This window comes from Mixophyes fleayi, chromosome 8, assembly GCF_038048845.1.
Source record: "Mixophyes fleayi isolate aMixFle1 chromosome 8, aMixFle1.hap1, whole genome shotgun sequence".
Taxonomy (NCBI): domain Eukaryota; kingdom Metazoa; phylum Chordata; class Amphibia; order Anura; family Limnodynastidae; genus Mixophyes; species Mixophyes fleayi.
This window is the reverse complement of record NC_134409.1, coordinates 67,130,616-67,146,187: the sequence shown is the minus strand read 5'-3', so window position 1 is coordinate 67,146,187 and position 15,572 is coordinate 67,130,616. Positions and strand designations below refer to the sequence as shown.

The window sequence follows — 15,572 nt, the reverse complement described above, 5'->3', positions numbered from 1 at the left end:
GTTTGGAAGATTGTGTAGAAAGATGTCTCTAAAGTACACCGGAGATGTCACGGGTGCGTATTATTCGACGTGACGAAAATAGCGAAAAAGGCGCAAATTGTATTATACGCCGATAGTTACTTTGGGTTGATACAATATTTTTATGTTATATGGATAGATCAAGTTGCTTGTATCTTGTAGATTAAGTATACTAGGTAATCCATAGAGGCATTCCGATATGTAACTTCTGTAGAAACACGCCTATGACAGTTGTTTAGTGGGTACGGCTACGGCGACACTTAAATTATGAGCGGATCATGCGCAATGGTTCCCCGGTAAAGCCATTATTAGCGATTTTGGCTGGGTGCAACCAGATCTGCAAAACGAATTTACCAATCATTATACGATTGAGAACAGCATTTCCACTCAGTAGACAGGGGGATACTCACACACATTATTAACACACAAGTCTATAACATGGAACATATGGATTTTATTTTTTTAATTACTTTGGAAACTCGCAAAGTGTGGTATGTTTAACCTGTGTGTTTAACCCTGCTAAAACGTATAGTGATCACCAGTAGTAAGCTTATAATCAGGTTATGTATTGATAAGCTAGGTGTAATTACGTGGACCATATCACAGGTCGCGGCAGGTAAAATATGAATATTTATATTATTCAAGATGCCACAGATGTAGTATGTCTAAATCAAGGTCTTTTAGTAAAGCAGGCCACAGGTAGGTATGTAAATGGCTGCAAAAGACTTGATTTTAGATGGTAAAAAAAACATTACATTATAAATTCTAAGAAATAAGGTATTATATGTACTCAGAGCATTGAACACTTAATTGCCCTTGTAACATAAGTAATAGGGAATAATAAGTAAAATTTGGGTTTTGTCATTGGAGATAGTTGAATGTATACAAGGAGACGTCCTTGCTGTTAGGTCAACAAATGAAAATTGATTTAGCCCTTGCAATGTCTGAGATATATATATATATATGCATTTGTTTTAAAACTGTATATGAGGACATATGGGATAATAGAGAGGTGGTATTTAAAATCCTACTCATTTTAAAAACCCAGGTATATACAGGTAATTTATAATGGTATATTGTAAAGAACAAATAATATTGGTAACAGACACACTACCTAGTGGTTACAAATATATATTGCAGCCCCTTCATCAGAGTTTGTACTCTGGAAACAGGCGGGATAAAATATAGATCTGATCATTTTACATGTCATTATTTTGGAGGTGTTTGGCAACATGTAGCATTAGAATTAATGAAACCCCTGGATAATGGTAATGTGTTTTATTGCCTAGGGATAAAAAGGTGGATCCTAATGCACAGTGGTATATGCCACTCAAAAGTGTGACATGAAATTTCCACTTATGTAAGGTTACACAGCAACTGATAAATGCCATCAGAACTGTTGTATCATTACATAAGGACTAGGTAGGGAAACACACAATTGTATGTAGACATGGTAAACTAGAGTCAAGGAGAAACCCAGGGCATGAATATTAGTGCTTGTTGATGACAGACACAAATTTCTAAAGTTTGTGTTCATAAATACCCATAAAACCGAGTTAAATAAAATTAAACCCCAGTGAGTAGTAGTTTTATTCACCAGGATCAGGGGGACTGATATGGATCATATAGTAGATTTAAGCAGTGATTGTTTACCAACTGCAGTAAAAGTTTTAAAACAAAATAGTAGTTTAGTGATTTTGTTGCATTAATCTTTGCTGGCCAGTAGGGGCAATAGTGCACCTAAATCAGTTTTCATTCTTAGACAGAGAACATCAGTAGTGGATATACAGATCCGCTACCCAGCAAAGATGGTTATGTACAAAATGTCTAATGCTTTTAAGTGTTTAAAGAGGTTCTTTAGAGGGAAATTGCCATCACCAATATACTAAATGGGTAAATCTCTAAACATCGTGTGTCCTTGGAGATATGATTAGGTAAGATGACGTTATGTGACATAAATGTATTATGTATACTCACATTTATTTCTGTCTCCGCAGGTAACTAAGAACAGGATTCCTTTGTTTCTCCTTCCCAACTGATACATAGATCATTGGAAATGAGAAAAAGGGGGATAATGGTAATGCTAAGAAAGGTATAAAAATTTGAGTTTCCCAGGTACATGGAAACTTTGAAGGAATTTTTATGGTATTGTAATAAGATAAGTCAGTCTACAGATCCCTGGCGCCACCTAGTGGTCAAAAATATGTGAAGTTTGCTCCATAATACTCGCATAGGACAGAAAAATGTTTGTTTGTTTTTTTTAACACCTGGAATGAAATTCGTAAGTCATCAGAGGGGACGGGATAGGATTCTTACCATGCTCGGAAGGGAGAATTCCCAGAAGAGTATTTTTTGTTTTTCTTCCCATATTAGGAACCAAGAAGTGGACAGCTGCAGAGGATATCGGAATGCTACAAGTGGACCGGACGCAGGAACGACAGATGGGTAGGAAAAAGTAAAAATTTCAAAACAACTGATATTTTTCTTTTCTTTCCTACAAGATGGATGAGAATTAAGACGGTGCCCAGCTGTAGCAGATGATATCCCTGACAGATGACACGAGATCCTGAGATGGTCGTTAAGGACACAGAATGGCAGGACTTGGACACAGAAGAGATCCAAACCAGATGTCAAAGATGACTGTACCCCACAAGACTCCCCCCCCATCGTACTTGGTGAAGATGATGACATCATGAAGAGACACCAAAGATGGAACAACCTTCGGATCTTAGATTTAATTGTTGAGGGATAATTTATTGGGGAGTACCTTGACATGTGTTGATTTTTTCTCCTAAGACAAGGTTTTTTCATCAGACATGGCAACGTAGGAGATCCATTAGCGTCTTCCCCCATTCTTTCTTGATATTTGTGCTAAAAATTGCCTTACCATAATTAATTCCAAACTCAAATATATATATTAATATGTAGCCTTATTGACCACCTGTTCACACACACTCATACATGTTACATACAATCACTAGGAACACTAGGGACACTGATAAGAGATGACAACAGATATCTGTCAGTCTAACTGTAATGACAGAAAACTGACATCAGGGGGAATGATAAAGAGTGCATAAATAATCTTATTTATGTTTCATTTTATAACCTATAACAGAGATGCAGCCACAATTGAATTGAAAGGTGACTGTGCACATGAAAATCTGCCCCCCACCTGTGATTGTGGGTGGTAACTAAATACTTAAACAGGTTTTCAGCATTTTGTCTGTAATTAGCAAATGAAAGCCTATAGCCAGCTTCCAGACTCCGCCCACAAGAGGTGTTTAGTAGACAAAGAAATTAGCCTGGACATTTTTACTCCATGCTGGATTTCGGACTGATAGGTAATGTAGCTTCTAGGTGAACAGGCCTACTTAGGCCCTGACTAGTATGGAGTGTGCATGACATGAAAGGTGAGTGTGAGCATGTTATAATGTGTTGTTGAATGGAGGACATAAGAATGAATGATTATTTGTTGTAAGTGATATGAAAGTTTAAGTGAGAATGAAAGTTTGGATTGATATGGACAGAGTTATATGGACAGAGTTACATAAATGCATGCCTGGTTGGGATAAATGAAAGCATTTGTGTTTATACATAGTTAATGCTGTGCTGTGACTTGTGGAGTGCTGTACTATACATAGTCTGGATCCTGGTTGGGATAAATGATAGCATTTGTGTTTGAATTTGGATCGATTTGTTAGGCTTTGGTAATGGAGATGTTTGTGCTATGTGTGAAATATCATGTGTTAAAATTGGCCAATGGACATTGTGCATTTACTGCTGACTATAGAGCTATTTGTGGTGGATTGGCTAAATACTGCTTGTAATGAGTAATGGGTCTGTACTGAGTTCACATTGTTTAGTAACTGTAATTGTTTAGTAGGCCTTGTGGGCCTACAAGCATGGCAAGTCAGCCATTTTGGATGGTGACTACATTGCATAGAAAGTGATGGATTAGGAAGTGATCAGATTGTGGTTAAGTGATCAGATTGTTAGATATGCATAGAAAGTGCAGGTTATGTTGGTTTATGCATAGAAAGTGTAGTAGTTTGAACTGGTTGAAACCATGTGCTTGAAAATGGCCGCTAGACTTTAAGTGAGGTATGTTTGTGGTCTGTATGGATTCTCCCCTCCCCCTTCACTACACAATGCACACACACACACACCTTTAGACAATAGTTAGTCAAAATACACACAATTACATATATATCTATATTACAGGCAATAAGTATGATATATATTGCACTAAAGCTATATTGTGTGTACAATATTGTTACGCTGTTTATTGTTCTATAATATAATACAACACACTTTAAACAAATCCTATATCTTGTCGTGATTATTCTTGAAACTTGTTGATATAAAGAAATATAAAAATGATATTTCATGGGTTAATTCAGAAATACCTTTTGCGAGGAGTTGTTAACGGTATTAAATGGTCATACATATATTTGCCAGTATATTAAGGAGATTGTAACCCAAAAAGGAGAAAAAGAAAGATACTTTTACAGAAATATTAGTAGTGAATCCTGGGGGAAAAACAGTAATTATCTTGTATGTTGGTCATGCCTACAAAAGGTCTAGCTCTACTGTGTTTAGGTAAGAGTAAGAGTAGTGTAAAATATGCAGTGTATATTATCTAGAGATATGTTACTGTACCTCTGAGAAAATGGTGAAATGAGCTGTTTCTCCTTTGCCCAGGTAATAAATGGAGGAGGAACACTCTTTACCTCACATGGAAGGATCACATCATCACCTACTTTCACTGATATTTCTATCTGACTTTTAGAACTTTCTTTGGGGCTTATTGATTCTGGATTCCAAATTCTGGGTTTTACTGAAAAAAAAAACAAATTTGATATATAATATTGGTTGCCTACAATGTCTATATTCCACATCATTTATATAACTTCACAATGATGATACTGAATTGCTTTCAGCATTTTAGGTGTTATACAGAATATTTTATGCAGCCAAAAAATTGACAAATAAAATAAAGATATGAATCTAGTAACAATATACAACAATATATCGTAAGCACCCTTTGTTGTGGATGGTATACATGATACATCACTGGGTCTCGATATCCACATGATAGTAATAACAAATATGAAAAATGCACTGCAACTCTTTTGGTACCAAATCCTTCATTGCTCTTTCCTTCTAAATGATGACTCTTTTGGGTCTGACATGAAGCGCTAAATGCTAAATTCCTCCATTGACAACCATAAGGGTCTGCTTGGTTCCTAAAACTAGCAAACTCATCACCATTTTTAACATATTTATATATCTTTTATGGCTTTATAATGATAACAGCTGTGTAATTTATCATTTCTATTAAAAAACCTGCTGAGGTAGTATTAAAGGAAAATATCTGTTAAGTTGAAGTAGGAAAATGAAATCTCATTTCTGCGCTGCTCCGCAAACCAAGGCGTATTAATGTGCTTCTTTCAATTTCTCTTAATTATGCATCATTAACTTATCTTTTATTATTTTTCATTTAAATATCCATTACATTACACTAAAGAATGATTTTTTAAATAATGATATAAGATGAAATCAAATTTAATTATTTTTGCGAATTATGAGCAATGGTCTGTTGGACTACATTAAGCACCCAGACAAAAGGTTGTGGCTGTTTTTCTAGGAGCATACAGTATGCATGCTGTTTTCATAGCCCCAATTGTTATAATTAAATTAAATATTATTAAAATATATAGTAGCAATAATGCGCAGCTTACCATAAACTGTAAGTTGAACTTTACGTGCTGCATATCCTGCAGCATTTACTGCACTGCAAGAATATTCTCCAGAATCCTCCCCTCCTGGAGCAGATAGGAACAGACTTCCATCCGACTCAATGATTATAGAATCATTGTTCTGAACAATTGTTTCTCCCTTCTTTAAAGGAAAATATGTGTTAGTGCTGAAACTGCGAATCACTAAAATATCCTCCAATACAATGTGGTATACAAAATGATCCAATAATTATCTGTCCATAATTCTTTTTAAATAGGCAGTAGCAAATTTTTTATGGAACAGTGATTTAGTGCAAAGCTCCATGTATCATTTAGTCCCTAATGCTGCACCTAACATACATTAGGATTATATTTATAAAGTAACACTTACTTATAGCCGTAATTTAACGTTAATTTATATATATATATATATATATATACATATATATATATATATATATATACATATATTGTACACATCAATGGGTGAATATTAACTTTCATGTTGTTCTATGTACTGTGCATTATGTTTGTACCTCTATGTCAATACCACATATACTGTAAATTGCAGTGTTTATATAATTTGGAGAATGAGTGGAGGGAAAAAGAAAAAGAGATTTGAACTCAAAGAAAGACACCACCCTCCAATATTCACAGGAATGCAGCCTTTCAAATCACTTTCAACATCACAGAGCCCCTTTGTGAAACAACACATGCACTCTAAAACCATGCCCCCAGGTCCAACAATTACTGGTGATAAAGGCTAAGCAAGAATATTTGGATTTTTTCTAACAAACAAAACTTTGTAGGCGAAATGTTGTTTTGCAACAACTGAAACGAACCATTTAACATTGTGTCTCTAATGAACAAAATAAATAAATATATATATATATACATACCTATCTCTCTCTTTCTCTCTTTGTATACATATATAGATATACACACATATATGTATATATACACACCAAATAATTTGCTAATATATAACAACTGCCACACGTTACAAATTCTAACCAAAAGTATCGCATTGATGTGCTAAGAGAACTAAGTTTGGTAGCAAAGGTAATTTTCTTGTTTTTCTTATGGACTTCTTTTTAAGACAGACAGTACCACAAGACTGGTGGGACACAAATCCATAACTGGAAAAATGTACATTGCAACATGATTTGTAAAAATGTAACTTTGCACTATTAAATGTATTTGATCCTAAAGATAAATTAGACCCACTGGGCCATATAAATTAAGGCACGTAAATGCCGATACGTGGAGTATTTTTTGTAAAATTGCTCTGTGCATGAGACAAACCCTATGTCAGAGACAGGGGTGTAGGAACCCGGGGGACAGAGGGGGCAGTTGCCCCCCCCCCCCACATGATTTCTGCCGGGTGCGCAAAGACTGTGCCCCCCCTCCCCTCCATGAACTTCTACACAAAATCCTTCATGCTAGTTGTTTGAAGTCATTGTATCTGTTCTAAACTTGTGAAACTTTTTAAATTATAGATTGTCTTAAAATAACTACCAAATGTACTTTAATATATATTGCCTTAGTATAGATTTAATACAGATTGATTGATTTGTTTATTTAAAAAACTCTAAGGGGTATATTTACTAAACTGCGGGTTTGAAAAAGTGGAGATGTTGCCTATAGCAACCAATCAGATTCTAGCTGCCATTTTGTAGAATGTAATAAATAAATTATAACTAGAATCTGATTGGTTGTTATAGGCAACATCTCCACTTTTTCAAACCCACAGTTTAGTAAATTTAGCCCTAGGTGTTCCGTTCATAAGCATTTAATAAATAACCTGTATTGATGATGAACAACTATTCACTTTGCTTTTTACCCTGAATTTCGTGTGATGCTTCCAGTAACAAACCAGTGAGGCAGTGACTATAGATTTAAAAATACTTCCAATCAAATGAGATTAGGCTGTCAACAAAATTGGAATAAAATGTTAATGACTATGAAAAATGTAAATTTTTAATATGAAAATTTGAATTTATCTATCTTTCTAACAGCTATTGTACTAATTGATAGTTAATATCAATAATAAAATGTATTTAATATTGTATAAATAAATTTTTATAGTAAAATAAACAATGAAACGGGTTGGCCAACCCCTTAAACACTGATAAAAATTAGCATAGGATTGGGAGTCTTTGTATATCTACAGTCACTGTTACAACTGCCGTAAAACAAGATGCCAAACACGAGAAAAAGGGGCTACAGGTCGGGTGTAACTGCCGATTACTAGTGGTGACTGCCGCGTATACAAGCTAGAACATGTGTTTGCAATCAGAAGCAACTGTACACATGTATTTTATCTACAATAGACATTAATAACATCCTAATAAATGTATTTTACATTTTGTTTATTTTTTTAATGTTTTGTAATTACTATATTATTAACAGGTGACATTAATTGACTTTTTTTCTGTGCGTTCTTTTGTGACTTTATATTCTACATATACATTGGACATATACTGCAGTGTATTGTCTGTTAGAGGACTAAGACCTGTATTGATCATCAGACTTATTTTTTGCACTCCTTGTTGAATATAAACATGCGTGTGCCTGATTTAGATGCATTTTTACAAAATGTACAGAACATTCATTTTACGTTCCTTAATTAATCAGGCCCTCTATGTTATTGTAAAAAAATGTGTCCCAGTGCCTGCTCTTTATACAACCACCTTTACATACTATCAGGTTGACTATCGTAACACTATTATAAAATATTTTAATACTATTATGTGTTGCCCTCTATATAAACATTAACACCCTTTTAATGTCAGGTTTTTGCATTTTCTAAGCTGGCAGTGTAAAATAGGGATCACTGTATTTTAAAACACAGACATCTGCCACATAACATGTAATTGCATATGATTTCCTAAATTGTAGTATACACTTAGATATAGTTACCTTTTTCCAGATAATAGATGGTTTCGGTACTCCACTGGCTTTGCATGGTAGAGATACTGCATGTCCTTCAATTGTACTGAAAATTTGGGGTCCGTGTTGAATGATAGGGCTAACTAAAATAGAAAAGGATAAATATAATTCCTGACATATATAGAAAATATATTAAAATATTTGTATGATGGACTCTCTAGCAAAATCTAAAGATATAATTTCATAGTGAATATTGTCTAATTTGTCATAGGATGCAAGATCTTGGCAAATGATAGTAGTTGGAAGGGTATGTTTGGGTTGAGAAGAGACATTTTGGTTTAGAATACTGAGTGGAGATGAGAGACTAGAGGTATATTTGTTTGGCCACATCCCAAAAATTTCAGAAGGAGTGGTATTGCAGTGTCACATTTATAGACACTGTAAGATGCACCGGTTGGTATTTACGCAAATGAACAGAGAGACGCAGAGTCTAACACATCCTGCTGTTCACCAGGACAACCCGCAAGGAGGTTTGGTCTTCGCTGTGTGGGATGCACAGGTTGCGTTTCTCGAAGTGAGTTACTAGCGCGGTGGAGTTGTAAACAGGAATAGTCAGATGGTCCAGGTCGAGCCAAACAGTAGCGGAGGACAAAGGGAGAACCTGGAGAGGTGTCAGGGATAAGCAGAAGCTCAAAACCAAACGGACTGTGCAGTACCAAATCAGGATCCAGAAGAATGAGCGAAGAAACAAGCCAGAAGTCAGTAAACCACAATGGAGCATATAAACAGGAAGTGCTGGAGCTGGAGTAAACCAATACTCTGGCACCCTAATGGTGCCAGAGTGTGACTTAAATAGCAGGGAGTGAGGGATAATTCAGCGGTCAGCAGCGCATCCCGTTTCCTAGCAACGGGACACGATCATTCTTGCGCATGCGCGTGCAGCAAGGCCCTGAAAACCGGAAGTGCGTCCTGTTACCTAGCAAGGCAAAGAGAGGCGACCGTCCCCTGCACCTAGGAAGAGTGCGGGGATGGCGCCTGGCAAGCAGTATATTTTAGGAATTTGCCAGAAGTATGACACTTTCCTGAATGGCATTGTACTTTGTTTTAGAAGCATTACCCTTGTGGATGAGGTCATGGTCAAGCTGGGGTGAAACTGTAACTGGATCATAAGATGGGGGGCTGTCAAATCAGGGCAAAGGAATGTAAAATTGTGAATAAAAGTTATTGCAGAGAAGAAGAAAGCTGGTTAAATCAATGGAACTGAGATTACTGTTGGTATGAGGAACCTTGGTTGAGTTAGGGTGCACAGAGGATAGTTAATCAGGTGATGGTCTGAGAGAGGTAAAGGAGCTGTAACAAAACAGAAACGAAAAGTCAGAAGAAAACAAGACAAAAGGCAGAGATGTGTAGGTGAAGTGGCTAGTGCAAGCAGTAGTGGATCTCCACCCTATCAGCACAAGCCTATCTTTAAATTGCGTCAAAGACATAGATCAAAATGGGCGAGGGGCGGGGTAATAGAGCGCTGTGGTGGGGTCAACCGGGGCTAGCCAATGAGGATGATGGAGGGACATGATTATGATAAATCGCCCCCCCCTAAAAATAAAGTCTAGGTCCACTCCTGACTGCAAGAAGCTCAGAGAAGAGGATAGAGAGATTAGTTTGGAGGCAGAAAGTGTATGTAGGTCATGAATCAGGATGCTGAAATCAATGTAGAGTATGTACTTTAAAAAATATAAAATCTTTGAATTTACCATTTGTTACAGCTGGAGTGTTCATTCCATAAGTCACATTCAAAGGATTTTGAAAGTGGTGGGAGACAGGTGATACCTTTGAGGTTTGCTGGATTTCTAGAGTGTGTATAATTATAATTAAATGTATCACTAATTGCTAGAAAAGGATGGATTTCAGTAGATAATATGGTCATAAAATATAAGAGTTATTATTTTGTGCTGAGGTTGGGGATATTGCCATTAAGAAATAAAGACAGGAAATAAGTTCATGAGTGTTAGTTAGAGCTGAGTGGAGCGGTAAGTAGACAAAATGAATAAAGGGTTGTGATGCAGGGGGGTTGAAGGATTTTGTAATTCTAAGGATAATACTATGGAGAGATATTAAGAAAGATACTTTTTCATGGGCTTTCAATGTGGTTTTAGAATGAATGGCAAGTGTCCAAGGAAAATTGAGAAATACAATCTGCAAGATACAGTGAGATGGTGAATGCAGATTCTGGATGCAGCAGATGAAGATTGTTGATTGCAATACTCAGTTGTTGCTCAGTGATTGCAAGCTGTATTGTTCATCTGTAAATTCCCATCACTTTGTAAGTGAAACACTCAGAAAGCGAATAAAAAATGCAACCCCCTAGAATGACTTGCAAGATCTAGTGATACACCAACATGAAATTATTGTAGCAAATAAGATTGTAATCTTAACAAAGTAAGAGTACATGAAAACCCCAACTGAAATCTTAGCAACATGATTTCAGTTTTGAAAATCAATATGTTGCATATGCCATTCCTCAAATTATTTTTTTTAACATTACCCATATAATGGCAACATTCCTATAACATATCCAGCTTAGTATATACAAGTGTCCCAGTACGCTGGTAAGGAACAACTAAAACATTTAAAACACATTTATTGTCAGGTGTTACATAAGCTATTCAATCATATCAATTAATGTTGCTCTATTTTCCCTTACCATATACATTGACAGTTGTTGCTCTTTTGCTTGTACCGGCAACGTTGGTCACTGCACATACATATTCTCCACCATCTTTCAGATGAACACTTTCCAAGTGAAGACTTCCATCTGTCCGCACACTAACATATGGGTTCGAAACCAGCTAAAAAAAAATAATAACATTTTATATATGTAAATTTGGCAGAGTTTGTCTAAAAATGTTGTCTCAGTGCAAAAATGGATGTGCATCATTCAGCAATGTAAGGAACACCTGAAAATTGCACCTTCTGTACTTTTTACCTCACCTTAATAATTTCAGTTCATAAAAATTACAGTAATTTTTGCCCTGCTCCACAATGCTTTAGCTCTGCCCCCATCAACCAATGCAAACTTATTCTCCTATCAATGCAAACCCTTGCACTTTAGCAGAAATCTCGGTGTGTGGCTTCACCAAAGATGATTTTGCTCTGTGCCTCAGACATTTAAATTAGCCCCTCTCTGTCATCATTTCTTAAGCAGTTTTTGGCCACTGTAGTTTGATCACTAGCAGATTTGGAAAAAAAATAGCTATGGATATTTCACATTAACGGAATAGCTCTGAGATGACTGAGCTACTAGTGCATGTGACTATTCCCTTCATACACTGCATTAACATGTTCAGGTCTGGTTCTCTTGAATTTTTAGAACTTTGTTATTGCAAGTATATAATAGAGCTCCTTACTTCTTAATTACTCCTTGTAAAATTACTGTAGAAATGAAATGTTTAATCCTATATGCAAGCCAAATTGGTGTCTTAACAACTGTTTTTGAATGTGTTTTTATCATTACTACATTGATACAATTACTCTTTACCTTACATAAAAACCTTTGTTTTATTCTGATGCAGATAAAGGGGTAGCGTTGGTTGTGAAATGGGTGTAAATCACACTTAAAAAAGTGCAGGAAAAAATATCATATGTACAGGGGCAGGCTGGGCGGGGGCCAGTGGGGCAATTGCCCTCCGGGTAGGTCCCATAGTGGCCTACTTTGGGCTGGGTCACTGGGCTTCCTGCATTTTTTTCCTATACATAAGCTTCTGAGTCGAGTATTGCCCCCAGGCTAAAATTTGTCAGCACTCCCCTGCATATGTACTTCCATATTCAGAGCTGTACACATCTCGAGATGCTTCCAGCTCTGCTTCAACAAGTCATCATCATAAACGTATATTTGCACCTGCCCTCTAGCAGGTGCATAAGACATGCCTCCTACCAGACATATATGATTGTTTCTCCAGGTCTATAACATGCCCTTATTGTCCTTGGTCTGTGCTTGAAAACCCCTTCTCTCCATAAAGTTTTATGGAAGTCTTTCCACTAGATTTTGGAACATTGCTGTGGGGATTCACATTTATTTGGCCACAAGAACATTAATGAGGTCAGGCACTGATGGGTGAAGAGACCTGGCTCACAGTACATGTTCCACTTCATCCCAAAGGCTCTTCAGGGGGGATGAGGGCAGAGCTCCGTGCAGGCAAGTCAAGTTCTTAGACACCAAACTGAGAAAACCCTTTTTTGATGGACCTCACTTTGTGCACTGGGGCATTGTCATGCTGAAAAAGTAAAGGGCCTTTCTCAAACTGTTGCAGTTCAGCTCTCCTTATGGTATAGAAGAGATGTAAGGTAGTAATGAGAGAAAACTCATTGAGTTTGTAATGTGTAGTGTATTCGGCACAGTGTGTGAGGGAGAACTTTACATGAATCCAATGCTGCTTCTTCAGGTGTTGTGTATATGTCACAAAACACACAATAACCTCCTAGGCAATAATACACAAAAACAATAAATATAAATGATATGAAGTATAAGAGTTCATCAAAAAGAGTCACACCCCAATAGAGGGGATATGCCACTTCCCCTGTGTGAATGCAAATAGCAAAAAACAATACTTGGGAGCGCCGCAGATGAACATCTAAAAATGTAATTATTGAGTAAAAAGCTTTTTAGACATCTATATGTCACATGGCACATAGACAAACTGAACTCCTGAACAACATACAAATGATTTATTTATTTGTTAGAAATAGCAAAAAACATAAATATATTCAATACAATATTAAAATATTAAAAAAGTAAAAAATCTTGCTGTAGACAGACTAAATATACATATAAGAAAACCACTATAAAGATTATAAGAAGTATTGCTGAATTTATCAAAATAGGTACACATGCAAAAAAACACCAATGCAATGTTAAATGTATAAATAGGATATGATTAGGCAGCACATTTGAATTCCCTAAATGTGGAGTTTTAAACTTCCTTCTGGTGAAATCATTGATGCATGGTTCTCAATATTTGTGTGTATGAAAGGAATTTTCCGTTTAGTATTAACTTTACTCCCTTTTCATTAAATATGGATTATATCCGTATATAGTCTCTGTATTGTAGTAATAGAAATAGACGCTGTCAATCAGTAGATGGCACACACTCCCTTTTAACTGTCCTAGAAGTGAGATTGTAATCAATACTGGTGCGAGTGGCTGTTTTAGGGAAAATAGTATCTTCTCCTCTGTATTTAGACAGCCCAATGGATCCCACAAATCACTTAGGATGTTTTACTCACAAAAGTCTGACTGAGGGAAAGAACCTAACAGGAGCTGTAGATCCTGTAGATCACAAGAGTCTGACTGGAGGAAAGAGCCTGACAGGAGCTGTAGATCCTGTAGATCACAAGAGTCTGACTGGAGGAAAGAGCCTGACAGGAGCTGTAGATCCTGTAGATCACAAGAGTCTGACTGGAGGAAAGAGCCTGACAGGAGCTGTAGATCCGGTAGATCACAAGAGTCTGATTGAAGGAAAGAGCCTGACAGGAGCTGTAGATCGTGGCAGCTGAGCGCAATGTTCACTGATGGATCTGTCTTAGCAGCATAACAGGCAAATAGGGAGAATTATATAGCAGTGTTTTAATACAATGCTTTTACTTCAATAGATCTAAGTGGTCTGAATATTATCCCAGTATCCAAATGCATAAGATGTTTCACTTCTACTATTTTTTTTACCCCACTTTGACCAGTCAGCATCTTTCTTAAGTGGATAACTAGCTGTCAAACACATTTAATTACTCCTACTTAAAACAGTTATAGCTGCATAAAAATTTAGATCAAACTTTATTAAACATGTCCAGGAGTTCAGTCTAAGTCACTCAAACAGATATATTACAAAAAAAACACATGTCCACACATATATGTATATATTTCATGTGCTATTATAATTTTTGTCTACTTTGTTATTTTTTATTTTTTAGATATATATCCCCTCATTGATACTCATTCAGGTACATCCTGGTTATATATTCTTTTTATATATAATAATTAGAGCATGGAGACCAACAAACATATTACATTAGAAAAAAATAATAAACTATTTTCCTAGTGTCATGTCAGGGACACAAACCCTGACTTGCAAGTTACTAAAGCAAAGTCTGAACACTGTGAGCCACTCTACCACATAGACAGAGACACAGACACAGACACAGGTTGAAGATACTTATATATTAAATACTTATATATTTTCATTTTTTTATATTTTAATATTGTATTGATAATATATATGTTTTTGCTAATTCTATTAGATAAATAAATAATTTCCATATTATTCAAGAGTTCAGTTTGTCTATGTGCCATGTCACATATAGATGTCTAAAAAGCTTTTTATTTAATAATTATGTTTTTAGATGTTCATTTGTAGGCGCCTCCAAGTATTGGTTTTTACCATTTTGTATATGTCAATCTGTCCTGTGTTGTGTATGTTAATAATGTACATTGTTTCTTGTGCAGGCCCACATTTGGCTTTAGCATCCTTTTGTTTACATGTAACAAGACATGTGCATGTCTCAATTGTTACGTTTCACAAATAGTAATATGAATTACAATTTAATAGCAATGATAATTAATGGCACTTACCACTATGTTGTCCTTAAACCACTGTCTCACTGGAAGAGGATTTCCAGCTAAGATAACACATGGCAAAGTGATCTGGTTTCCTTCAATAACACTCACCATGGAAGGGCTCTCTCCAATTGCAGGAATTACTAAGAAGAGGTGCATTGATACAAAAATTAGAAGAATTATTGGTCAGCTTTCATTAACCTTCTACAGAGAAACATAGTCTATTAAAATACCCAGGGCCGGTGCTAGCGTTATCGGCGCCCTAGGAAAAATTTCAAAGGAGAAGAGGAAACCATAAAACTACATTACCCAGATCC

At 36.1% G+C, this 15,572-nt stretch overlaps 1 protein-coding gene across 1 annotated transcript in view; it reads right to left on the bottom strand.

Moving 5' to 3' along the window:
- The window catches only part of HMCN1 (hemicentin 1), a 295,243-nt gene that overhangs the window by 197,873 nt on the left and 81,798 nt on the right, over positions 1-15,572 (bottom strand). Inside the window, exons 18-22 of the mRNA XM_075182670.1 lie at positions 15,271-15,398; positions 11,353-11,497; positions 8,682-8,794; positions 5,763-5,922; positions 4,681-4,858 (exon numbers count right to left, since the gene is read on the bottom strand). Of these exons, the coding sequence (XP_075038771.1) occupies positions 4,681-4,858; positions 5,763-5,922; positions 8,682-8,794; positions 11,353-11,497; positions 15,271-15,398 (724 nt within the window). The remainder of the gene's footprint in view (positions 1-4,680; positions 4,859-5,762; positions 5,923-8,681; positions 8,795-11,352; positions 11,498-15,270; positions 15,399-15,572) is intronic.